Genomic DNA, 27,982 nt, shown 5'->3' on the forward strand with positions numbered 1-27,982 from the left:
AAAAACTTAAAAGAAAATGAATATTCTTTTAAATTACAAAAGGGTAATGGCTTTATAATGTCTATAAAAATAAATACAAAATAGCTATATATTGAAGCAGGTAATTATTTTTTCAAAAACTAAAAAACATTTAAAACCCTAATGTTTCAACGTAAATTGACATGAATATTTACAAAATTTCAGCAATCTCTGAACACTGCTGTTGTATGACTGATTTTAAAAGCCGAAAACCACCAGTATTTAAAAAAACAATTTAGTAGTCAAAACACACGAAGAAAAAAAAAGATTTTTAACATGACAATGGATTGCTTAATTCACATACTAAATTGCTCTATACAGGGAGATTTCACAATCCAGGAGCCATAGCCATGCTGCTGTAAGTAGGATTTCAACAAAGTTTTAGCTTCTTGATAGGATCCAGACATATGCTACAGAAAGAAAAAAATATTGAATTATAGAATATAGGCAGAATTAGGCTTATGAAAAGTAAGTAGCCCTAATTTTCTTTCTTTAGTTTGACATTTTAAAAATTAAGAAAAATCTTTTTGATTTCCCATTTTCCTCAGTATTGTTTTTGAAACTAAAAATTTTCCTTCCCAACACTCCTAAAAGACAATTTTTCTTCTTTAATTTTTAATTAGAAGAGTAATCATACTCATTACAGAAAACTTGAAAAATAGAGAAAACAGAAGTAAATAAAAATCACCTGTAATCCCCAAACTACAGATAACCATCATTAATATTTTGGTTTATTTCCTTTCATTTTTTTTAAATGAACATACTTTAAAAAAAACAGCTATACTTAGGTAATATATGTATACCATAAATTCACCCACTAGTAAGTATTGTTTGATTTTTTTTACTAAATTTATATATGTGTGCAACCATCACTGTCCAGTTGTAAAACAATTCCATCACCTGCAAAAAGTTCCATTGTGCTCTATATTTCCAGCCCCAGTCCTAGGCAATCAAGAATCTACTTTCTGTCTCTAGTTTTCCTTTTTCAAGAAATTTCATTAAAAGTGATTAACACAGCATGTGCTCTTTTGTGTCAGATTTCCTTCGGTTAGCATACCATTTTCAGATTCATTCATGTTGTTTGATGTATCAGTTTGTTCCTCTTTATTGTTGATTAGTATTACATCGTATGGATATATCACATTGTTTATGCATTCACCAGCTGATGAACATTTGAACTGTTTCCAGGTTTGGCTACTATAAATAACGATGCTGTAAACATTTATGTAGAGGCTTGTGTGGATATAAGTTTTTGTTTCTCCTGGATAGATACCAATGGAAGTGCTGGATCACATGGTAAATATACGTTTGTCTCCATAACAAACTGCCAAACTGTTTTCCAAAGTGCTTTATACCATTTTAACATTCCCGTCAGCAGTGCAACAGGTTTCTAGTTTCTCCACAAAAACACCCGGTGTAGTCAGTCCTTTGGATTTTAGTAGGTGTGCAGTGGTATCTCACTGTGGTTTGATTTTGCATCTTCCTAATGAGTAATCAGGCTGAGTATCTTTTATACGTGTATTAGTCATTTGTATATATTATTTGCCACTTTGAAAAACTGGGTTGTTTGCCCACTTAATAATGAGTTATAAGAGTTCTTTATCTATTCTAGATCTAAGACCTTTGTCAAGTGTATGATTTGCAAGTATTTTCTTCCATTCTGTGGCTTGTATCTTCATTTTCTTAATCCAAGTTTTAAATTCTGGAGTCCATCAATTTTTTCTTTTATGGATTGTGCTTTTGGTGTCATATCTAAGAAAAATTTGCCTAACCTAGGAAGACAAATGTTTCCTCACATTTTCTTTGGAAGTTTTTATAGTTTTTACTTCTTTTAGTTCTATGATCCATTTTGAAGCTTTTGTAAGACCGATATAAGTCTAAGTTAATTTTTTGGCTTGCCCACAGATACCCAACTGTTCCAGCACCATTTGTTGAAAAGATTGTTCTTTCTCCCATTAAATTACTTTGTACCTTTGTACAAAATCAATTGATTGTAAGTGTGTGGGTGTATTTCTGGTCTCATTCTGTTCCATTGATCTATATGTCTATCATTACATCAATACATTGTCTTGATTACTGTGGCTTTATGGTAAGTTGTTGAAACTAGGTAGGGTAACTCTACCAATTTTGTTCTTTTAAAAAATTGTTTTGGTTCTTCTATGTTCTTTGGATTTTACGTAACAATTTTAGAATCAGCTTGTCAATTTCTACACAAAAGCTTACTGGGATTTTTATAGAACTTGCACTGAATCCATAGATTATTTAGGAAAGAAGTGACATTCTAAAAATACTGAGTTTTCCAACCTATGAAACGGTACATCTCTCCACTTACTTAGGTCTTTTTAAATTTCTCTCAGCAATGTTTCATCATTTTTGGTGTACAGGTCTTACCTTCTTTTGTTAAATTTATTCCTAAGTTTATTTTTATGCTCCTGTGGATGAAATTTTTTTCTCAAGTTTAATTCTGGAGTGTTCAGTCCTAGTATATAAATATACAATTTATTTTTCTATATTGTTCTTATACTGTGTGCTAAATTCACATATGATATAGTTGTTTTTGGTAGATTCCACAGGATATTTTACATACAAGATCATTTAGAAATAAGGACAGTTTTTCTACTTCCTTTCCAGTCTGGATGCCTTTTATTCCTTTTTCTTGCCTTGCTGCTCTACCTAGGACGTATAGATCATGCTGTCTAGAAGTGGTGAGAGCCATCTTTGGGGGAAGGGGAAACAGTATTCAGCCTTTCAGCATTGTCACGTAAACTGTAGTTTTCACTGATGCCCTTTATCTGGTTGAGGAAGTTCACTTCTATTTCTTATTTGTTCAGTGTTTTTATTGTGAATAGGTGTTGGATTTTGTCAAATGCATTATGTACATCTACTGAGATAAGTATGTGGGTTTTGAACTTGAATATATTCACATAATACATCAAATGATTTTCTGATGTTAAATCACCCTTGCCTCCTGGAATAAACCTCCTTGGTCATGGTGTATAATCCGTTTTATATGTTGCTGGATTTGGTTTGTAAATATCTTACGAAGAATTTTTGCATTTATGTTCCTAAGAGATACTGATTTGTAGTTTTCACTTCCTGGATGTTTCTGCCCACTTTTGGTATCAGGGTTATTATACTGGCCTCATAAAATGAGTTGGGAAGCATTCTCTCCTCCTTTATTTTATTAAACAGTTTTTGTAGGATTTATGTTAATTTTTGCTGTTATGTTTGGTAGAATTCACCAGCGAAGCCATAACTGCACTGGTGCTTTTCTTTAAGTAAAGAATTTTAACTAATAATTCAATTTTTTTTTTACTTTAGTTCAATTCAGATGTTCTCTTTAGTCAAGTTTTGTAATTTGTCTTTCTAGGAATGCATCCATTTCATCTAACTTGTCTAATTTGTTGACAAAAGATTGTTTATAGTATTTCCTTATAATTATTTTAGCTCTTTGGGGTCTTCAGTGATGACTCCCCTTTCATCAAGATTTTGGTCACTTGCGTTGTCTCTTATTTCTCAATTATTTCTTAGTTCTTTAGTCTAGCTAAAGTATTATGATTTTTTTTGTTCATTTTTTTCAATGAACCAAATTTTGATTTTTCTATTGATTTTCCTTTTATCTCATTAATTTCCAACCCATCCTATATTATTTCTTCTTTGTTTTTTTTAATTTGCTCTTCTAACTTCTTGAGGTGGAAGGTTAAATAACTGATTTTATGGTTCTCTTCCTTTCTAATATAAGCATTTAAAGCTATGCATTTCTAAGCATTTCTTTGATTATATTCTCTAAATTTTAATATCTTGTATTTTCATTTTCATTCAGTTTGAGATATTTCTTAATTTCCCTTGTAATTTTTTCTTTGACTAGTGGATTAGAAGTTGTTTAATTTCCAAATGTATAATTATTTCTAGATTTCATTCTGTTGTTGATTTCTAATTCAATTCCATAGTAGTTAGAACATACTTTGTATAATTTTAATCCTTTTAAACTTATTGAGACTTGCTTTATGGCCTGTATGGCCTATAGTGGAGAATGCCCCATGTGTGTTTGAAAAGAATGTATATTCTGCTGTTGTGTATAGTGTTTAGTCTGGTTGGTTTGTAGTGTTATTCAAGCCTTCTATATTCTTACTGATTTTCTGTCTAGTTGAACTATCAATTACTGAGAGAGGAACATTAAAACCTCCAACTATAATTGTAGATTGTCCATTTCACCTTTAAATGCTGTCATTTTTTGCTTATGTATTTTGGGGTTCTGCTGTTATACCCATATACTTATATAATTGTTGTATGTTCCTAATGTATTAACCTTTTACCACTATAACACGTTACCCTTTGTCTCTAGTAATATTGCTCATCTTGAAGTGTACTTGTTTGATATTAATATAAACACTTCAGCTCTCTTACTGCTATTGTTTGCCTGGTATGTCTTTTTTTTTCATCCTTTTACTTTCAATCTGTTTGTGTCTTTGAATTTAATGTGCCTCTTACAGACAGTATACAGTTGGATCTCGCTTTTTAGCCCAATCTGAAAAATCTCCGTCTTTTTTCTGGAGCATTTAGAATATTCAAATTTAACGTAATTATTGATATAGTGGATTTATGTCTGCCATTTCACTTTATTTTCCAAGTCCTGTGTCCTTTATTTCTCTGCTTCTTTATTGCCTTCTAGTCCTCTTAAAAATGCATTTTTAGTATGCCATTTTAATTCCTCTGTTGATGTTTTAGCTGTACTTTTCCAGCTATTCTCTTCATGGTTACTTTAGGAATTACAATATGCCTTTTTCTCTTACCATAGTCTGCTTCAGATTCATACTGACTTAATCCTGCTAATATATAGCAACTTTGTTCCAATATTGATCCATTTCTTTCTCTGTCCTTTATTATTGCCATTTATACTCCACTTACATATATTATAAAATTCAATAATACAGTGCTAAAATAATTTTAAACTTTGGTTTTTTAAAGAAAATAAGAGAAAAAATACACACATCTTTTATATCTACCCACATAATTACTGTTTATAGTATTCTTTATTCCTTCCTGTAGACTTGTTATCATCTGGTATAATTTCTTCCAAGCCTCAAGGACTTCCTTTGGAATTCCTTCTAGAGAAGTTCTGCTAACAACAAATTTTCTTAATTTTTGTCTACCTGGCAAAGTTTTTATTTTGCTTTTGTTTTTAAAGGAATCCTGTACCCATTAGCAGTCACTCCTCATTCTCTCCTCCCCACAGCCCCTGGAAATCAGTAATCTACTTTCTGTTTCTATGAATTTGTCTATTATAGACATTTCATATAAATGGAATCATACATGCAGTCTTTTGTGGCTGGCTTCTTTCACTTAACATTTTCAAGGTTGATCCACACTGTAGAATGTATCAGTACTTCAGAGTTCCTTTTACAGACGAATGGTAGTCCATAGTATGGACATGCCACATTTTGTTTATCCATTCATCAGTGGATGAACATTTGGATTGTTTCTACCTTTTCTGTATTATGAATACTGTTACAGACATTTATGTATAAGTTTTGGTGTGGATAAGTATTTTCAATTCTTTTATGCATATACTTAGGAGTGAAATTCCTGGGTTACATGATAACTCATATTTAACTTTTGGAGGAACTGTTAAATTGTTTTCCAAAGTAGATGTACCATTTTATATTCCTATCAGCAATGCCTGATAGTTCCAATTTTTTCACATTCTTGACAACACCTGTTAATGTAATTCTTTATTATAGCTATATCCTAATGTGTGTAAAGTAGTATATCACTGTGGTCTTCATTCGCATTTTCCTAATGACTATGTTGAACACCATATGCTTATTGGCCATTTTAAAATTTTCTTTGTGGAACTGTCTGTTCAAATCCTTTGCTCATTCAAAAAATTTGGTCATCTGTCTTTTTATTATTGAGTTGCAAAAGTTTTTTGTGTATTCTGGATACAAGTCCCTTATTAAATATATGATTTGTAAATTTCCTAATGATAATTTTTGAAATGCAAAAGTTTTAATTTTAATGAAGTTTAAAATACTATTTTTTTTTCTTCTGGATTGTGTTTTTGTTATATCTAAGAAGCCTTTTTTCTTACTTAGGGATACAAATATTTTCTCCTATGTTTTTCTCTGAGTTTTATAGTTTTAGCTCTTATGTAGGTCTATCCATTTTGAATTCATTTTTGTATATGGTATGACATAGAAGTCCAAGTTCATTCTTTTCCATGGGGATATTCAGTTGTCCTAGGACTACTCACTGAAAAGACTATTTTTTCCCACTGAATGATCTTGGCACTCTTGTTAAAAGTCAATTGACCATAATTGCCAGGGTTTATTTCTGGACTGTCAATTTTATTTCATTGATCTATATGTTTATACTAATACCAGTATTATACTATCTTGATTATTATGGCTTTGTAGTATGCTTTGAAATCAAGAAGTGTGAATCCTCCAACTTTGTTCTTTTTCAAGATTGCTTTGGCTCTTCTGGGTTTGCTTCCATTACTGCTAATGAGAAATCAGCCTTAAAATGTATTGGTCTATGGTTGATAACTATTTTCTCTCTTGCTGCTTTCAAGATTTTCTCTTTGTCTCGGTCTTAAGCAGTTTGACTATGATGTATCTAGGTGTGAATCTTTATTTTTTTCTTTCTTGGGGTTTCTTGAGCTTCTTGGATCTGTTAATATTTTTCCTCAAATATGGGGATTTTTTAAAGTAATTTCTTCAAATGTTTTTCCTGATCCCTTTTCTCTCTCCTTTTCTTCTAGGATTCCTAGCATTGGGTTGGCCAAAAGGTTCGTTTGGTTTTTTCCGTAAGATGGCTCTAGTATCACTTAGCTGTCTTTAACTTCATTCAAAACAATTTTGTTAGATTGTATGTGACAGCTGTCATATCACTGTGCATTTAAAAAAAGACTTATCAAAATTGGTGAATTTTTGTGTAGCCATTTTAATACTGAAGATGGAAGAAAAAAAGCAACATTTTCAGCATATAATGCTTTATTATTTCAAGAAAGGTAAAACGCAGCCGAAATGCACAAAAAGATTTGTGCTGTGTACAGAGAAGGTGCTGTGACTGATCAAACGTGTCAAAAGTGGTTTTTGAAGTGTGGTGATGGAGATTTCTTGCTGGAGGATGCTCCACGGTCGGGTAGTCCAGTTGAAGTTGACAGCGATCAAATCAAGACATTAACTGAGAACAATCAACGTTATACCACGTGGGAGACAGCCAACATACTCAAAATATCCAAATCAAGTGCTGAAAACCATTTGTACCAGCTTGGTTATGTTAATCACTTTGATATTTGGGTTCCACATAAGTTAAGCCAAAAAAAACCTTCTTGACTGTATTTCCACATGTGATTCTCTATTTAAGTGTAATGAAAACATTCCGTTTTTAAAACAAATTGTGACGGGTGATGAAAATTGTATACTGTACAATAACGTGGAACGGAAGAGATCGTGGGGCAAGTGAAATGAACCACCACCAACCACACCAAAGGTCGGTCTTCAGCCAAAGAAGTTGATGTTGTGTATATGCCGGGATTGGAAGGGAGTCCTCCATTATGAGCTCCTTTCAGAAAACCAAACGATTAATTCCAACAAGTACTGCTCCCAATTAGACCAACTGAAAGCGGCACTAGATGAAAAGCATCCAGAATTAGGCAACAGAAAATGCATAATCTTCCATCAGAATAACACAAGACAGCATGTTTCTTTGATGACCAGGCAAAAGCTGTTACACCTTGGCTGGGAAGTTCTGATTCACCTGCTGTATTTACCAGACATTGTACCTTTGGATTTCCATTTATTTCGCTCTTTACAAAATTCTCTTAATGGAAAAAATTTCAATTCCCTGGAAGACTGTAAAAGGTACACAGAGCAGTTCTTTACTTGAAAAGAAAAAGTTTTGGGAAGATGGAATTATGAAGTTGCCTGAAAAATGGCAGAAGGTAGTGGAACAAAGGGTAAATACATTGTTCAATCAAGTTCTTGGTGAAAATGAAAAATGTGTCTTTTATTTTTACTTAAAAAGCGGAGGCAACCCAACATAAGTTGGTACACTTAATACTGTTCCACAAATCTTTGAAGCTCTGTTCATTTTTCTTTAACCTGTTTCATTCTGTCCTTTAAAATAATTTCTTTTGATCTATCTTCAAAGTCCACTGATATTTTTTCTGCAATCTCAAATGTACTGTTGAACCCATCTAGAGAATTATTCATTTCAGTTAGTATATATTGTTTCAATCCTAGAATATTCATTTGGGGTTTTTCTTTCTGTAGTTTCTATTTCTCTACGGAGATTACCTATTTACTGAAACATTGTTATATTTTCCTTTAATTACTTGAACATATTTATAATAGCTGCTTTGAAGCCTTTGCTATATTCAACATTGGGATCCACTCAGAACCAGTTTCTACTGAATGTTAAAACCTAGTATAGGTTTTACTTTCCTATTTTTTACATATTCCATAATTTTTGGTCGAAAGAGACTTTTTTAGATAATATATTGTAGCAACTCCGGATTCTGTTTTATTTTATTTTTTTTAAGTTTGCTGCAATTGTGAGATCTGTTTTCCCCATGGTGTGTATTGTCTCTTTCCAGTTTTGTTATGTTTTAGCCTGGCTTCCTAGTGGTTACCCTGTATCTGCAAAGCTTAGTGATAAACAAATAGCTTAGTGATAAGGAAAAGATTTCAGCAGACATTATGCTCAAACACCTTAAACCTAAAAGGCTTCCACCTTTTTCTGATCAATTCATTTGGGGAGGGGTGGGTGGTACAGTGTATTTAATGTTGCAGGCAGTTCTATTTCACACTTTCACTCTTTACTGGGTTCTCTTGAGTCTCCATTGCACATGAGTGTAATTTCTCAGTCAGCCAAGGATATACAGAGAATTTCTCTCAACCCTTCCATGGCTCTTTCACTTCCAAGATCTACCTGTTAAGTTACTAATTGGTATACCACTTGCCCCAAGGACTGCAACCTTGGGCCAGCAAAGTTACTGATTTTCTCCATTTTTTTCCTCTACCAGGTTTGGTTTGGCACATTTAGCTGAAAAAGTCACAAATTTTCACCCTCTGCCACAAATCAAGTTCATCCCCTCTAGCAGAAAATCTACTACTTTTGGTGGCATTCTCAATCTGATAAAACTACAGTTCTTGCCGTTCAAACTAGCAGAGAGGAAGGAGACAGAACAGGAACAGCTTTGGGCAAAGGTGCCACAAATTCTTGCTGTTCTTACCCAAAGTTCTAAAAGTTTTACAAGAATATACACTTTTCAGTGTGTTTTCTGCCTTTAGTTAATTTCCAGAGTTGTGAAAAGGGGTTTTTTCCCCTGATAATTTTGTCCAGTTTTATATTTTTTACAGAGATGACTTGCAACCTCTTTATGCCAAAACCAGAAATTGTCTAGGTAAGCTTTTATACTTAAAAATGTTTGTATATACAAACAAACCTATAGTTAATATTAATTGCTTTACAGGATGGAATTATACAGTTTGAGTATTAAGATATTGGTGAAATTAAGAGACTTTCACATAATACTATATTATTACTGAAACTGAAATTAGGTTATCAAAAACAGTTTGTATTTAATAATTTGATAACATGGATATATCATATTATGAAATGGCTCAGGTCATAGTATGTTGAATGAAAAAATCAGATTAACAAGCATATATAATATAAGCTTAATATTTTAAAATATATGCATACACAAAAATATAAATACATGACAAGAAACTGAAATAACATGCTTACATTACAAGATTAGGAGTATTATATTTGAGTAGTAGGTGGATTTACAAGTAATATTTCCCTTCTGTACTTAAAAAGAAAATTCTAAATTCTCTACTGAAACATGAATTATGTTTGTAATACTAAAAAAGGAATATATATTTTTAAAGATAGAAAAAGGCTATCTACATCACTTAAGCCCAAATCACAAACTCAAATTAAAGGTGTTTCACAATTTTAAGACAGGCAAATTAATTTATATGAATATACTAATATATCATTTTAGAATACTTAAATACTATAGTTAACATAGTTAATATCATATACATAAGAAATTTTATTACCATTTTGTTCCTCTGGGTACGACAGTAGGTTTTGATCAATATTGTCAAAGTAGGTACACACCATACTGAGGTAGCTACTTTAAGGGGCAACACTTATTTACATATCCAATTTCCAGCATGTTCACTTAAAAATTAATTTTACCACTACATGGCAATCTCTTATTTTCAGGAACTATTTACCCAACTTTTGCTATGTATCATCATCATTATAAAATTACCACATTATTATTGTCTTAAATTTTTATTTCAGTGATTAGCTTCATTCCTTTAAAGACTTACCTTAGCTGCATGATATGTACTAGCTTCAAGTAAATCTTCTTTTTTAGCTTCTTTGGCAAGCAGGTTAAATCGACTTAACATTGCAGCCTTACAAAGCCGACTTGCCATTGACACACCACTTTTAAATGGGGAACTGAAGTAGAAAAGAATGAAACATTCACTAATCATTATTCAGTGATTTATGTTGGCACTTGTAGGGATTAAAATCAACACAGAATCTACAAATATCTCAATTATGTGCAGTGCATATAGTGAAATTTTTTTACATAAAATTATTCTGAATATTTAACTTTCTGAAGCTAATTTCTTTTATGAAATTATAGTTTAAGTTATCAGAGTATTGCATTAAAAATTAAAGCAGAAGATTGTTATTTGGAACATTTCTTTTGTTTGAAGCAAAATTAATCTATGGTGATCCAAATTAAAACAGTGGTTCTACCAAGGATTGACTAGAAGAGGGCATAGAAGTATTTTCTGAAATGAAGAAAATGTCCTGTATTCTGACTGGGGTAATTGTTACACAGGCATATATATAAATATATATATATATATATATATATATATATATATATATATATATATATATAAACTCATGAAATTGTACAGTACATTTCACTCTTTGTAAATTTTGACTCACTAAAAAAGTAAAATATACACACTCACCTCACCACCCACCATATATATGTGTGTATGTATGCACATGTAGATACGTATTCTTCTATGTTTCTAATAGAAGTGGATCCACAGATCATGAGCTTTCTTGCTATTGTAACTCTTTCCCTTCATTATATCTTCTCATTAGTTGTTCTTGTGATAGATTACAAAAATTGCCAAAATCCTTTATTCCTCCCTGTCTCCATGCTGTTTACAATGTAACTTTTCAGATTCTCCCATCACTAACTATGGTTGATTGCTCCTCCCCGTGAATTTGGGCTGGCCCTGTGACTTGTTTTGGTGTATAAAATAGACTATGTGCCAGTTCCAAGCCTGGGCCTCAAGAGGCTTTGTGTTCTCATTCTCTCAGGACCCCTTACTCTGCCACGTGAGCCTCCTAAGACTGGTCTACTAGAAGACGAGAGAACACATGGACCAGAGCCCAGCTGTCCCTCTAAGATCAGCCAAGATGCCCTACAGCTGACCTAGAGTGGACCCCAGACACATGGGAGAGTGCTACCAAATCTAGCTCAGTTGACCTAAGGACTTGAACAGCAATAAATGGTTGTTGTTTTAAGCCACTAAGTTTTGAGATAGTTTATATGCAGTAACAGTTAACATACATGCCTATTAATGAAATGTACTAATCTCTATATATTAATTTTCCACCATCATACGTTTTTTTGGTGGTGGTTTTTTAGATGATCCTCTTGGGCTTTTCAGGTATAAAATGATACCATATGCAAAGAGTCGTAATTTTACCTCCTCCTTTCCAATATTTTATATCTCTCATTTCTTTCTTTTGTTCAAATGCATTAAATAACATGTTAAATAACAGCAATAACAGTAAACAATCATGTCTTGTTTCAGATGTTAGTAGAAATGACTCTGAGATTTCATCATTAATCATGATGGCACTTTTGGACTAATAAAGATATATTTTACCCTTAACAAAAATATCTATTCCTTTTTTATTGAGTATCTTTATCTAGAATAGTTGTAGAGCTGTATTACATGTCTTCTTAGAATTTATAAAAATGAATACACGGTGTTTTTCCCTAGATCAATTAATATGACAAATTATATTAATATGAGTTTCTAATTTGGTATTATTTTTATTGTTATTCTCACATTTCTAGAAAAAATGCCGCTTGGTATTATTGTATAAAATATATTATTTTAAGGTTCTGCTTCCTAATATTTTATTTAGCAATTTTGCTTGGACATAAAAGTGAGCTTGGTCTGTAACTTTTGTGGTAGGGGGGCAGCAATCTTCTATTAGGTTTAAGTATCAATGATACACTTGCTTCATAAAAGCATTTGAATGTTTTCTATCTTTTTAGATAGCATTGGAAGTTTCTGCTATTTAAAGGTTTATAAAATTAATCCGAACCACCTCAGAATGATGCTTTCTTTGAAAAAGAGGTAGGGCACCTTCTTGGTAACTTTCTCAAGAAAATAATGTTAGATTTTTTTCCCTCTTCTGTACCAATTTTAGAAAAATTTTTTCCTAGAAATATATGCATTTCACCCAGATTTTCAAATATATTTGCATGGTAGAGCAAAGAAGTTTCTTATGACTTCTTTTAATTTTCTCTGTAATTACTCCCTTATCATTAGTATATATGAGATTAGCTACTGATTTTTTTCCACAGAATGTTTTTTTTATGATCATTTCTAACTTCTTCAGTTCTCTAGCTCTTTAATTTACATTTCTAGTTTTATGAACTTCTTCATTTTGTTTATTTTCATTATTTGTTGCTATAAGCATCTAAAGAATTGGCTTTTCCATTCACTTTGCTTTAGCTATATATCCTACAAGTTCTGAAGGGCAATGCACTAAACATCCTTGTTTTCTAAATATTCTAATATTTTCTAAATATTCTGTATTCTAAATATTCTGTGGTTTCATTTTATATTTCCTCTTTGAGCCAAAAGTTGGAGAACTTCTTTTTCCCAATGAAAGTGGTTTTTAAATATTCTGATTTTGTTATTTACAGTTTGATTGCATCACAATCAGAGAACACTGTCTACATCACTTTTACTTCTTAGAATTTCAGATATTCTTTGTGGCCTAACATACGGTCAATTTCTGTTAATGTTCTGCAGGTTCTTGAAAAGCAGGTATATTTTATATTTTATGGTACAGAGTTTTAAAGAAATTAATCAAATCTACCTTATTGTTATTTAAGACTGTTATATTCTTGCTTATTGTTTTGTTTACTCAATCTACTATGAACTGAAAGAGGTGAATTATTGCCTCAACTAATAGTGTATTTCTATTTATCCTCTTATTTTCTGTAATTTCTGCCTTATGAAGGTTGATATTATGTTATTTGTTGCAGTTACTCAGAACTGTTGTTCTTCGTGGATTATATTGCTAAAGTGTTCTTTGCCTTATGTAATGCTTTGGGGATGAATAATCAGATCATATCTCCTTTCTTTGCGTTTGCAATCACCTGGCAAGCACTTAGCCATAATAAATGAGTTAAGCTCATTTTACATTAATTTCATCTTTGTTATACTATTATTTTATGTTTTCAGTAAACAGTTTTTTTATTATTATTTTTTGGCCTAGCCATGCGGCATGTGGGGTATATTAGTTCCCTGACCAGGGATCAAACCCATGCCCCCCACATTGGAAGCATGAAGTCTTAATCACTGCAGCACCAGGGAAGTCCCTCAGTAAACAGTTTTTTAATGTCTTCCACAGAAGGCCTGTTTTGTTTGTATGTGTGTAGTCTGTTATTAACAGAAATACACTTCTTTATGCTGACTCAATGCATAAGTAGTATAATTCATCCTAGTTGAAATAATCAATAGTATGCTTGACTGAGTTCATACCAAGAAACATTTGTATGTGATCTTAATTTAAGATTAATTTGTCTTTCACAAAGAAAGCAAATTTAGGCACTTAAACTTTTAACATTATTCATTACCACATTATAAATGTATGTTCACACTAAAAGGAGGATTTTAATTTTACCTGATAATCAATGTCAGGGATATTACAAAGAAATGTCTAAAAGGCATAATGTATTATGGCTAAGAACAAAGGCTTTGTAAATAAAATGCCCAGATCAGAATCCTAGTTGCGTCACTTAATAGTTGGGTGACTTTAAGCAAGATATTTAAACTAGCTTGAATCTCAGTTTCTTTACCTGTAAAAAAAAACAACAATATCACCTAACCCACAGGGTTTTTATAAGAAAGCAGTGTAACATAGTACAATAGTTCTCACACTCAAGTGTACATAAATAATACTTGGGAAAGTTGTCAAAAATACAGATTCCGGAGCCCTAAATCCAGACATTCAGATTCAGTAGGAAAAACTGAATTTTTAAAACAAATACATTATATAATTCTAATGCTAATGATCACTAGAGAAACAAAGGATCTGGAGATTGATTTTGAATACTGGCTCCACCACTTACTATGTAACTTTGGTAAATTATATAACTTCTCCAGGCCTGTGTTCTCATCAGGAAAAAAAATGTTTTTTAATTAGTACAATGCCTGCAACATAGTCACACTTGATAACTATTATTATTATTAATCACAATTCAAAGAATTGTATTCAAAAAACAAGACAGTTTTTAAAAATCGTATTAAAATGTATTGTTTTGCTTAATATGTGATTTTTGAAGAAATTAGTGACGCTAACCTTTCGGTGATCTTCCCACTTAGGCCATCCACAATCTCCAAAGAAATGTCCCCTTGTGCCCAATTCAGACTCAGGAATTTATATTCCAAGTTTGTTTGAAATGGATATGCAGAAGGTACTAAACTAATATGAGGTCTGTTGACCAAGTAAAACATTGGAAGTTTTGAAGTGAGTGCATCATCAACACGTTGCTTTATAGCAATTTCTAAGCCTCTAGTATCGCTGCAATTCCCATCACCTAGAAAGCAAAGCAAAAACAAAGTAAATACTCAGAAGTTCAATATGAAAAGACTATACCGAAAAAAAGGATATAAATAAAAGTTTAATTGTAAATAGTTCACTTCTTTATCCTGTATCATGCAACCTTCTCTTTCCTACTTCTACTCTTAGTAGCTACTTCTATACTCTTTACCAGAATCAAGACAAGGTAATAACAGTCAGAATTTCCATTCAAAAAAGAATCTTCTACAGAAAATAATGAATTGACATTCCAGTGAATAAAAGCAAAAAGCCAGACCTGACAAGAAACAAATCAGTACTTTTACAGGGTTCTGCCAGAGAGAACTGGCTCATTCTGTCTTGATTTCTAAGATTACAACATGAAACCAGCATATAATGTAGCAGATATATGTAGCTGAGAAATAGTTGGTTAAAGTATGTTATTTTTCCACATCTGAGAGCCACAGATTGCAACTGTTCCAATACCACATGGTTTAGTTTCACAACACGAAGTAATTTAAAGAATGACCATTTCTGATTATAACTGTGGCCAATGCCAAAAGCTTTGAGTTCTCAGTTAAAATTACTGTTGAAGAAGAGAGCTCAAGAAGATGATTAGTATAAAAAAATGGGCTGCATCAAACTTAAAATAGAAGTTAGGGAACAGTCATTCCTATTTAAAAATTAATAATTCCAAAGCAGATCTCTTTCCTCCTTAGAGGGTCTGAAGTTCTCACAACAAGAGAATCTTTATATACCACTAGACATATTTCACAGATAAAGTTTTGTTTTCACATCACTGGAACTGTTGAGATGGCTACTGGGCTTACACTCACTATGATTATTTGGGAACTAGAAAATGATGAAAAAAGAAAATGAGTTGCTTCTGACACTCTTTTTCTAAGCACTCCTTTGAATGTTCCAAATCAAGAGATACTGACTAATGCAGGCTAGTTAAGATATACTTAGACACAGGAAAAAAGTTAAGAAGAAATAAGGTCTGTGGAATAGTCATTGTACCTATAATGAACAGAAAACATGGATTAAAAAAAAAATGTTACGTATTACACACTGTACTACACACTAAATGTGTCCCCACAAAATTCATATACTGAAACCTGATCCCAATGTGATGGTATTTGGAGGTGAGGCCTTTGCAAGGTGATTAAGTTATGAGGGTCAGAGCTCTCATGAATGGAATTGGTGCCCTTATGATAAAAGAGTCCCTAACCCCTCCCACCATAGGAGGAAATACTGAGAAGACAGTCATCTATGAAGCAGAAAGCAGGTCCTCAGCAGACACTGAATCTCTCAGCTCTTTGATCTTGAACTTCCCAGCCCCCAGAACCGTGAGAAATAAATGTTTATTGTTTAATCCACCCAGTCTATGGTATTTTTTTGTTTTTTGGTAGCAGCCCAAACAGACTAAGACATACTGTAATAAGATAATGACATTGGTTGTGCCTAAAACAGCAAGATAACATTTGGAAAACGAAAAAAAAAAAAACCTACCAGTAACCCCACGTTAAGATTCTCTAAACATCAAATTGTTTCACCTAGATGTTTTAATGTGGTGGTATAAAAGTTAATAGAAAAAAATCAAGTATATTAATATTTTATTACAAATTTTACTTTCTCCATTTATATATGTATGCTTTAATTATTAACTATATCTGAGGTATGGTTTTGATTATATCTTGAGGCTAAATCTTGTTCCCAGGAAAATATATCTCTAAAATTATATCACATAATTTTGATCTGATTCATCTAAAATGATTTGAAATAATAACATAAAACTCAAAGATTAAAGGCAAAGGTTAAATCTTAGCAAAGACTATAGCAAACCTGACCTGAGAACTTTTCTGCATCAAAAGGTCTCAGTTGGGCTTGATATATATACACTAATATGTATAAAATGGATAACTAATAAGAACCTGCTGTATAAAAAAATAAATAAAATTAAAAAAAAAAAAAAGTTCTCAGGACCTTAGTCTACCATAAGTTAATATAAGTGAATAGAAACAGCTGCTGAAACAGGTAATGAAGGCATACCTCAATTTATTGCACTTTGCAGATATTATGATTTTTACAAATTGAAGGTTTCTGGCAACCCTGTGTTGTCAGATGATGTTTAGCCTTTTTCAGCAATAAAGTACTTTTAAATTAAGGTATGTACGCTTGCTTTTTTTAAGACATAACGCTATTGCACACTTAACAGACTATAGTATAGTGTAAACATAACTTTTATGTGCACTGGGAAACCAAAAACTTCATGTGACTCACTTTATTGTGATATTCACTTTATTGTGGTGGCCTGGAACTGAACCCACAATATCTTTGAGGTGTGCCCATACAAACTGAAGCTGCATTAATAAAAATACAGTCTCTAAGTCAAAGAATTCAGCATTATTATAGAACTATGCACTGCTCAGATCATATCTGAAACATCATATTTAGTCTGAGGCATTACATTTTAATACCGCCACCCACAAATTACAGAACATCTAGAGAAAACAAATCATGCTCCTGTGAAACACAAATGATGTCTAGATAGGAGAAGATATGAAGGCAGAAGCATCTTATCTTTGTATTCTTAATTCTCATTCTATATTTTATGTGAATGGTGCCCCTGAGAGTTATGTAACAGTGCACAGCACCTAGCGTATAGTAGGTGGCTCAATAAACACCGGATGAAAAAGGAACATAAAAGATTAGATTATCAGAGAGCAGTAATCATCAATTCTGGATACACATTAGAATCAGTAAGGATGGGGATATTAACACCAATGCCATTCCTATATTATTTTAAAAGCTATCCAGGTGAACCTGAAATGCAACAAGAGTAAAGAATAATAGTTAAAATTTATTTTTCAAGTGTTCCAGGTGGCAGAATTAGTATTAAGAAGAAAAATAAAAGCACTTTAAAAAATAAAACATGCTGACTCAAAGCATTTATCTATGAAACATTTACTGACCTCCTGGTACAAACCAGACCAAGATGAGGGTCGCAAAGCACCTGCCTTTCAAGAGTGTCAAGTTTAACAGACACAATAGTGAGATTCTAGTCACTGGCTAGGCTCAGACAAAGCTGTCAAAGCTCAATTTAATACAAAAGGCAGAAGCATGAGAAGTTATGAAAACTGAGTATGAGTCCAGGCTCTGCCAGTAGGCAAACTGAATGATTTTGGGCACGTATTTTATTAACATTCTAAACCTCCTATTACTGACCTGAAAAAAAAAAAAAAAAAAAAAAAGAAAGAAATGAACAACAGAATCTCTAAGGTTATCACATGCTTCTTAAAAGTTCATGAACTATGTTGAAAATAGATTCCCTCACTAAGAGGGAATCAGAATTTAGTATTCCCTATAATGGAATTGTACAATTCAAATCAGCGTATGAAAAGGACTCCTGAATGGAAACACCTCTGGATAAACATTCTTGAGGTATTTATTCAGATAACTTTATCTTAACAGGATAACAAATTTGCAAATACACCTTAAAAAGCTTGAAAACTAATATAAATCCAGCTCTTTTAATAACTAAGCAAAATGAATTTTTTCCCAGATTACTCTGGATTATTTTCTATACAAATAATAGTGCCTTTTTACAGTGCAAGCTTAAGACTTTTTTCTTAAAAAAGAAAGACTATCACCATAAAATGACAAAATGAATTATCTGAGAACATCTACAGTATAAAATTAGTTTCCGAAAACTTTCTGAAAAGTTAAATGAAGTCTTATAATAATCTCTCCATTTTTAATTGATCTATTAAAATAACTTAGGTTTTTAAGAATCAAAATAAAGAATTGCAAAAGATTTCATAAGACTTAAGAGAAAAGGGGACAAGGTCATTATCATCAAATAATTAGATTTAATCTGTACTGTCATTTAGTTCAGAATTAAAGGGAAACAAATTTCAATTCTAAACAGTAATTTTTAAAAACAATTGGAGCAATCAATAATGGAATAGATTGTCTTTAAATCTTATACTCCAGGTTATTGGATCCTTTTAAGGTAGGGTTAGATGATCCTCTATCAGAAATGGCATAAAAAGAGTTTGTGAAGACATACAGATGGCCAAGAGGCACATGAAAAGATGTTCAACATCGCTAATTATTAGAGAAATGCAAATCAAAACTACAATGAGATATCACCTCACACCAGTCAAAATGGCTATCATAAAAAAATCCACAAACAATAAATGCTGGAGAGGGTGTGGAGAGAAGGGAACCCTCCTACACTGTTGGTGGGAATGTAAATTGGTACAGCCACTATGGAGAACAGTATGGAGGTTCCTTACAAAACTAAAAATAGGGACTTCCCTAGTCGTCCAGTGGCTAAGATTCTGCGCTCCCAATGCAGGGGGCCCAGGTTTGATCCCTGGTCAGGGAACTAGATCCCGCATGCTGCAACTAAGACCTGACGCAGCTAAATAAATAAATAAATATTTTAAAAATACAAAACAAAACTAAACTAAAAATAGAGCTACCATATGATCCACAATCCCACTCCTGGGTATATATGTGGAGAAGAACATGGTCCGAAAGGATATATGCACCCCAATGTTCACTGCAGCACTGTTTACAATAGCCAAGACATGGAAGCAACCTAGATGTCCATCGACAGAGGAATGGAAAAAGAAGATGTGGTACATACATACAATGGAATATTACTCAGCCATTAAAAAGAATGAAATAATGCCATTTGCAGCAACATGGACAGACCTAGAGATTGTCATACTGAGTGAAGTAAGTTTGACCGAGAAAGAGAAATATCGCATTATATCACTTATACGCGAAATCTGAAAAGAAATGATACAAATGAACTTACTTACAAAACAGAAACAGACTCACAGACTTAGAGAACAAACTTATGATTACCAGGGGGGAAGGGTGGGGCAAAGGGATAGTTAGGGAGTTTGGGATTGACATGTACACACTGCTATATTTAAAATGGATAACCAACAAGGACCTACTGTATAGCAAAGGGGACTCTGCTCAATATTATGTAACAACCTAAACGGGAAGATGTGTAACTGAATCACTTTGCTGTACAACGGAAATTATCACAACACTGTTAATCAACTATACTCCAATGTAAAATAAAAAGTTAAAAAAAAAAAGAGTTTGCATAATAAGTGAGAAGCTGTACTACACTAGTTCAATAAACTCTTAAGATTCTTTTAGCTGTACATATCATACTTTTAAGTACACAGACACTTTGAGTATTTCTCAAAGTAAGCCATTCACATCATCTGTATCAGAATCATCTGGTGGTGCTCTTTTAAAACATACGTTCCTGGGGCTATCCCCCAGACATACAGTAGAGATCTTAAGAGGCTGAGAAATCTGCATTTTTAACAAACACTAAAATCTGTTTAGGTTATGCCAGAGAGAACACCAATTAATTAACTTTAGATATGTCCCATAAAGATGCAAAGAAAGAGATCAGAAGCAATTTTACCAAGTTTTATAGTATTTTTATTGCTACCTGGTATTCCTACTGCTACGTGCAAGATGACAGGCAAAATGATGATATCTAATTTTTAAGCCCCTGTCCAAACCACTAAATACTAAATAATTCTAAAAGAATCTATTTAAGATTCTACCCTTTTAAGAAACTAAATACAGTACGGAGTTATGTCATACAAAAGACAAACTGTAAAATATCTTTCTTCACAAAAGTCAAAGAAAGCCTTGCATGCCAAACTTGTGACTCTAGAGAATGCACAGACATTTATTAGACATTTTGTAGACATTTATCAAGAACAAAAATAGCCTTTCCTAAAGAAGATTGAGAAAAGTTTGAAATGTCTGACAGAGTATCTGAACTGACTAAAAGAAAACGTCATAAAGCATAATTTTGGTATCCAAATTAAATCTAAGAAATAAATCATCTACAAGAATAAATATTTGGAAAAAGAGTTAGAAATAACCACTTTTTAGGGTGTGAGCAAACAGGCACTCTCAAATATTGCTAGTGAGAATATGATTTGGAGGGTAACTTGGTAATAGTTTTCAAAATTGCAAATGCATACCTCTTTGACCTGCAACTCTACTTCTAGGAATTCATTTTATAGATATATTTTACACGTGTCAATAACAAATGTAATAAGGTCATGATTCACGATAGCATTTGGTAGCTGCAAAAGATTAAAAACAATCTAAAGTTCCATCAACCCACAACTGGTTAAATAAATTATAATACGTTTGTACAAAGAAATACCATAGAGTTATGAATTATAATAATGAAAAATTCTTCATATACTCATATGGAAAAATTTCCAAGACACTTTGTTAAATGAAAAGAGCAAGGTGCAGAAAAGTATGAATTGTATGATCCCACTGGTGTAAAATACAAAGTATGCATTTACTTTTATAAGCATAAACTATCTTTGGAAAGAAAAACAAACTAGTAACAATGGATGCCACAGAGGTAAAATGGGTTCCCAGGGCACTAGGATAGAAGGAAGACTTCACTGAATACCCTTTTGAATCTTTTGAATTGTGAACCAAGTAATACGTTTCCTAAAAAAGAAAATAAGCTTAATATTAGAAAAATAAATAACTACTATTTCCTTTTTATCATTTATTAAAGCCAAACCAAACAAAAATGGCAAGAAAATACAATATTTTGTATATACATGGAACTGAAAAAATACTGTCTATAGGAGAAATTCCTAAAGAAATGGGTATAAAATATATAGAACGACAGCAACAAAAAACCACAAGAATAAAAGAAACAGCACTTTCTAAAAGTAAAACTACTACTCATGTGAGGATCCAAAGCTTGCATATGGGCCATCATTACCAAAAATTAGCAGTAAACAAAGAACAGCCAAGTAATGGTAGTATTTAAATTGTTTCCCAAGGGTAACTGAAGCTTTGAAACTCTTAGGGCTTTATGAAAACTATAGAATTGAGTGCCCAAAATGTCTGTCAATGGGATAATATCTGGAAAACCATTCAAATATAAATACAGCATTCTATAATAGCCCCTACCAAAGAAAGAAATAAATTACTAGTTCACATTATTTGTGTTCTAGTTACTTCCCACTCACTTCACAAATCAAAAGGATCCAAATCATAACCAAATGTATAAAAAAAGCATAAAAGTAAGAAAGAACCAAAATGGGCATTTAATATTTTTTATTTCAGGAATAACTAAATATAAGCTTTTAAATTTGATAAGTTCAAAGAAGCATCTTCTTCCAAAAGAAAGGGAAAAATCGACTACTGTACAAACAAAAGTATACATTTAAAATAGAATACATGTAATTGCCTAATGTAAAATATTAATTCTTATTAGCCTCCTGATAAGATGGCAAAAGTCATATTATACTAAATGTGATGACCAGTTACCATGAAATGAAAACCTCAACAAAATAGTGGATCTGAATTTTACCTTAAGTAAAGCTTCATGCATGCAAATTCTGATTTTACACTGGTAAATAAAATATAGTGAAATGACTTAGTGAAAGAGGTCAAGAGGTACTGTAATCCGACTCACCAACAAGTATATTGTTGATATAAACTGGCTGTATAAACTGACTCAGCAATGCTCCCTGTACACCAAGCACTCCCCATCTCGTCAGTTTGTCACTTGAAGCCATGCTGCTTATTCTATTAACAACATCTGCAGGGCAGTAGACAGTCAGATGAATTTTGCCTTCAACAGCCACATGGAGACTCAGCTCTTCATTGGCTTCAAATGCAGACACAGAATGTGGATTCAGACGCCTAGAGAAAGAAAAGAAAGTTTCTTCCTTTAAAAACCAAAGCCCCGAGCTCATCTCCCCGTGCTATGTGGCCACCTAGAGGGGTGGGATAGGGAGGGTGGGAGGGGGGGAGATGCAAGAAGGAAGAGGTATGGGGACATATGTATATGTATAACTGATTCACTTTGTTATACAGCAGAAACTGACACACCATTGTAAAGCAATTATACTCCAATAAAGATGTTAAAAAAACAAAAAACAAAAAAAAAACCCCAAAGCCGACAAAGTAAAATCTGCATGTACCTAAGAACTGTCCTCAAACATATTTAACTTGCCAGTGTACATTTAATTCCAGTAACAGAAATAGATGCAAACCCAAAGCAAGGTAGGATGGAGTGACTTCGTTCCACAAGATTAAAACCAAACAGAAATTAACCATATTTAGAGCTTCCAGCAAGGATAAATTTCATATTATTGCCATTCTTTGTCCCTTAAAATCAAATGAAAACCTAATTTTTGTCCCTGCCATAGTTTGTGAGTTATTTCCTTTCTCCATATGAAAATTTTTAAACACTACAAAATTAGAGAATGAAAAAAAGAAAACTGACAATTTATATTCAAGATTCACCTCCAATAAAATATGTTAAAACAATAAAATCTAAAATTATTTTTCTTGAGGTTTCTCTCAAGAGAAACACTCACTCTTGTTTTCAAAGGTGTTACAGGGAGGCTTTTAAACAAACTATAAACCGCAGTTATCTCTAGATGGTTGGACTTGAAGTGAATTTTACTTTCTTTTTGCGTTTGCCTGTGTTGTTCAAACTTCATGCTAACTGATGCTACCCATTCATCAAGATAATGAAGTTTTGGCCACAGACTTACCAGAAGAATAGACTGCATTCCTTAACTCTTGTGTTAGTATGTGAAGAGTGTATAAATCCATACTTCCTAAAGTTTATGAAGTATTACAACTAGAAAGGAATAGAAGATTTTCAACAGCATCAAAAGGAGAGCGGTGAAGTACATGGAATATTTAAGTAGTAGTAATGGATCAGACTGAGTGGTGGGGAAGGAGAAAGAATTTGTGGTCTCTTGCAGCCTACAAATAACCTCAAGGCTGGAGGAAGAATATGGATAGATATGAATTTACTTGTTCTTTTGCTGTATGGATTCAGAATGCATGATATGGCCATCCTAGATGCTTTTAAAAACAGCTTGCATAATACTTACAATTGTGACTTAATCTGGGCTGATCCTTTAGGCAACTGGTTCATATAGAGATAAATGTTGATATTCTGCTTGAGAGTGAGTAGATTAGAAGCTGGTTCTGTACAAAATATTGATTTTTCCATCATAGCAGGATTTTTGCTGTAGAAGAGTAGAAGTTGTCTATAAAAGTACCTAAAATTAATGAGATAGAACTTTATCAAGTAAGAAAATTTAAAAATGAAGTATCTTAAACAAACATTATATTCATGTTATGAACAATGTCCCTATATGTCAAAAGTTTTCATATTGATAGGAAACTTGTAAAATAATCTTAGCCTTACTTAATGAAGAATTAAATCCCTTGAGAAGTCTTCAGTTAGAGCCCAGTCTGCCCGGTGACCTGCCTTAAAGCATCATTCCTCGACTGCCACTCCACTCTCATTTCACATTAAAGTACTCAACTATCATTTTCTGCAAAAGACCCATTTCTCTACTGATTCCTCCCTTCTTTCTTAGACAGCTCTGCTCCCAGCCTCCTAGGTGAAGTATCAATTTTCTGCTTTACTGCTATTTTCCCTTCCATGATAAAACAGGCAGACAAACAACTGTGGTTCCTGCTGCTTAGTGGTTCTGAAGACAAAAACACAAGAGCGTAGGAATAACATAACAAAGCCTGTAAGTTAAATTAAGAAGTGAAATAGATTTCCTGAAAGACAACTACTAATCAAATCAGAGGACAAATACTATTTTGCTTATTTAAAAAACCATGATTTTAATCCTATCATCAGAAATATATAATAAAATATTAAGCACCAGTATAAATGACAGTGCCAAGCATGACAAGAAATAAACACAAAAGAGGTAGTTTTAAAGGGGTCAAATAATTCACTAAGCACCAAGGGGGATGGGAGGACAATGAGTTGCATTACCTTCACGGACTTCCCAAAAGCTTTCCTTTTAAGATTACAGGATTCTTTCCTTATTATTAGAGATATATACTTAAGTTTTTCAGATAAAATAATATGTCTAAATTTGTTTTAAAATACTCCAGCAAAAAAACACCACCAGCAAAAAGTGAGGGTGCATAAATTAAATAAGAACAACAGAATCCTAATAACTGGATATGCTAATAATTGGATATGATCATTGGGTATTGGTATCAGAATGCTGACAACTGAATGATGGAATTATGATTCTCACTTTTGTTTGAAAAATTTGATTAACAATGTTTTATAAAAAGTAAGCTTAATGACTTAAGAGAACAAAAGCTGGTAAATACTGCAGGAGGTAATGCTCATTTCCCACTTTTCATGTTTTTACAGAAAAGGAATTCCAAAGAGTAACATTCTTGGTTTATTTCTCTACTATCTGCTACTTATGCCTCTTATAAGGAGCAGAGTGACTGATAAGTTTGTAAAAAGAAACTAGGCATCCTCACTTCAGCCCCTTTCTCTCTTTCTCTCTGATATCTGCCAGCCTAAAAAATACTTTATCGACACTCTGCTATATGGTAAACTTTGTACAGACCTCATGAGTGGAAACTCACTGATTTCTGCCTTTGGATAAGTATGGCTAATTCAGGGGTGAAATATTACCAAGCGTACTTGGTCCAGATCTAAAGCTATACTCTCCAATTACTTTTATCAGTAATAAAGACAGTATTTTTATCTTAAAAAAAGGTTGTATGACTCTTAAAACTGAGTTCATAAGGTCTTGATAATAGAAGCCACTAAAATTCATAGGCTAGACACTGAAATTACTATAAGGTTTCCAAAAGTGACATGAAAATATCAGATGGCTTGGATAAGTAAGAGACTGCCATACCCTTGGCTCAATGATGAGTAAAATTCCATTTGTAAATAAAGACATATATATGTGATTGCTTTGGGCTAAGAGCATTAATATTTGATGGCATTATATATATTTGTTAAATATTAACAGATATATTTATATATATTTAATATATTTAATTAAATATATTTGTTACCTTACCTAAGGAGAGATCTCCTTGCCGTAACAACAGCGTGAGTATCGTGCAACACTCTTCCATTTGGCTTAATGCACTGACTATAATTGTATTCACCTGTGCCTATAGCTACAACTTCGTGCTGTCCAGCTGAAAGAAAAGGTTAACAGTAGCAGGTTATTTTTACCTTCCTCTTCCCTATGTTCAACCTCCACCTCTTTCTTACCATTTTTTTTCCCATTTATATTCAACAAACTTTTATTTGAGCATCTAGTAAATGCCTGGTATAAAAAGAGAGTAGGTTAAATGAATTAATTATACCAGTAGTTCAATGAAGAAGTCTACCTTACCATTTTAAAGTTAGTAAAATATATTGACCAAAAAGTTGGAAAAATAATTCCACAATTTCAAATAAGAGTTTGAGAGTCTTCTAAGAAGCAAAATTTTAAAAATACTTCAATAATATCTCAATTTAAAAGGCAGATGTTTTATATTATACTTTGTCTACATTTCTCCTACAATCAATAGAATCATTTTTTGCTGTACCCCATTTGAGATTTCTTTGAAACTCTATGCTCAGAAGATAGTTTTTTCCTTTCACCTCCTAACTGTGTGGCCTTTCTATACCCTAGTCGCTAGATCGTTGTTCTTTTTTCTCTAAATATTCTTCTCTGAATACCTATCTCACGCTATTTTACCTCTGTGTTGATGATTTCAGAAAATCTCTAGTCTTAGTCTTTCAAAGTTCAGTTCCACATTTGCAACTACCTAAGAAAGGACTTCCATTAATTCCACAAAAATTGTTGCGGTCCTACCAAATACTAGGCAGTGAAATAGATGCTAGGAATAAAACACTGAACAAGACAGGCCCTCATGAAGCTTCTAATAGGAGAGAAGAAAAAAAGACTAAAACCACAAATTGTAATAAAAGCTTTGAAGGAAACAGATACACGGCTAATTTAAAGAATATTAGGAGGAAAGATTACCTCATGAAGACCAGTTGCAGAATCCCTCCTTATGAAACTGAAATTTAAGTTTCCTTATGAGGAGTGAGCAGCACAAGGAGCAGGGTAAAGGATATTCCAGTAAGGTCCAAGAAGCTGAATTAGGGGGTCTGTTACAGTAGTCCAGGTCAGAGATAATGACTTAAGACTCAAATGATGGAGGTTAAATGAAAAAAAAAAAAAAAGATCAGATCTGAGATAGAGTTTGAGGATATAATAAACAGGACTTGAAGATAAATTGTAAGATGTTAGGGGAAGGGATAAATAATGGATGACTTAGATTTTTAGCAGCTGGATGGATGCCATTTACTGAGATAAAGGAAGCTGGAGGAGTAGGATTAGATGAGAAAAGTAAAAATGTTCTATTATCTCTAATGTATTGGGTTGGCCAAAAAGTTCTAGTATGGGCGTGGGGGATGGGGTGATATAAGGGAATCATATAGTGTCAGTGTAAGTTCTGGAATGGTGATGTATGTTCTGAGTTATAACGGGCAGTAGTGTAGCCAAGAGCTCAGCTTCTTTCTCTGTAACTCAAACTGCAATGTTTCAGGGAGACACTAGAGTTTGATAATGTAGGAAAAAGAGGGAATAACCAAAAGAAGAAATCCAAGAAGATGTAAGAGGAAATGGCAGGGAAGCCTACCCTGTCCTCCACTGGGCTCACAGGCACCACACAGGGTCTGGTCTTACAGCCAACTGGGTCAGGGGCCAGCCCTGCCTACCTGCATGCCCAGAGTAGTAGGCCCCACCACAACAGAAGGGCACACACATTCCAAATAGAGGGGCACCTCTAGAGTATACAGCCCTGGTGACCAGAGAAGAATGTGTTGCTGGGCCCCATAGGATGTTTCCTACAAAAGGCTACTTCTCCAAGAGGGGGAAATGTAACTGAACTACCTAACACATAGAAATAAACACATAGAGAATTGGGCAATATGAAGAGACAGAGAATTATATTCCAAACGAAGGAATAAGATATAACCTCACAAAAAGAACTAAATGAAGTGGAGATAAGCAATCTACTTGATTAAAGAGTTCAAGATAATGATCATAAAGATGTTCACTGAAAACAGGAGAAGAATGGATGAACACAGAGGTAGAAAATATAAAGAACCACCAAACAGAGCTGAGGAATTCAATAACTAAAATAAAAAATACACTAAAACAATTAA

At 33.0% G+C, this 27,982-nt stretch overlaps 1 protein-coding gene across 2 annotated transcripts in view; it reads right to left on the reverse strand.

Annotated features, from left to right (window-relative positions):
* Nucleotides 1–314: 314 nt before the first annotated feature.
* The window catches only part of ADAD1 (adenosine deaminase domain containing 1), a 45,466-nt gene continuing 17,798 nt past the window's right edge, over nucleotides 315–27,982 (reverse strand). The window contains exons 6-11 of one of the 2 annotated variants that reach the window (XM_061191112.1): nucleotides 25,833–25,956; nucleotides 23,862–23,999; nucleotides 22,424–22,653; nucleotides 14,695–14,932; nucleotides 10,377–10,509; nucleotides 315–428 (exon numbers count right to left, since the gene is read on the reverse strand). In XM_061191112.1, coding sequence (XP_061047095.1) covers nucleotides 315–428; nucleotides 10,377–10,509; nucleotides 14,695–14,932; nucleotides 22,424–22,653; nucleotides 23,862–23,999; nucleotides 25,833–25,956 — 977 coding nt within the window. Of the gene's footprint in view, nucleotides 429–10,376; nucleotides 10,510–14,694; nucleotides 14,933–22,423; nucleotides 22,654–23,861; nucleotides 24,033–25,832; nucleotides 25,957–27,982 lie in introns of both variants that reach the window. The other variant, XM_061191111.1, reaches the window with a different exon arrangement.

The sequence above is a fragment of the Eubalaena glacialis genome, chromosome 5 (genome assembly GCF_028564815.1).
Source record: "Eubalaena glacialis isolate mEubGla1 chromosome 5, mEubGla1.1.hap2.+ XY, whole genome shotgun sequence".
Classification (NCBI taxonomy): domain Eukaryota; kingdom Metazoa; phylum Chordata; class Mammalia; order Artiodactyla; family Balaenidae; genus Eubalaena; species Eubalaena glacialis.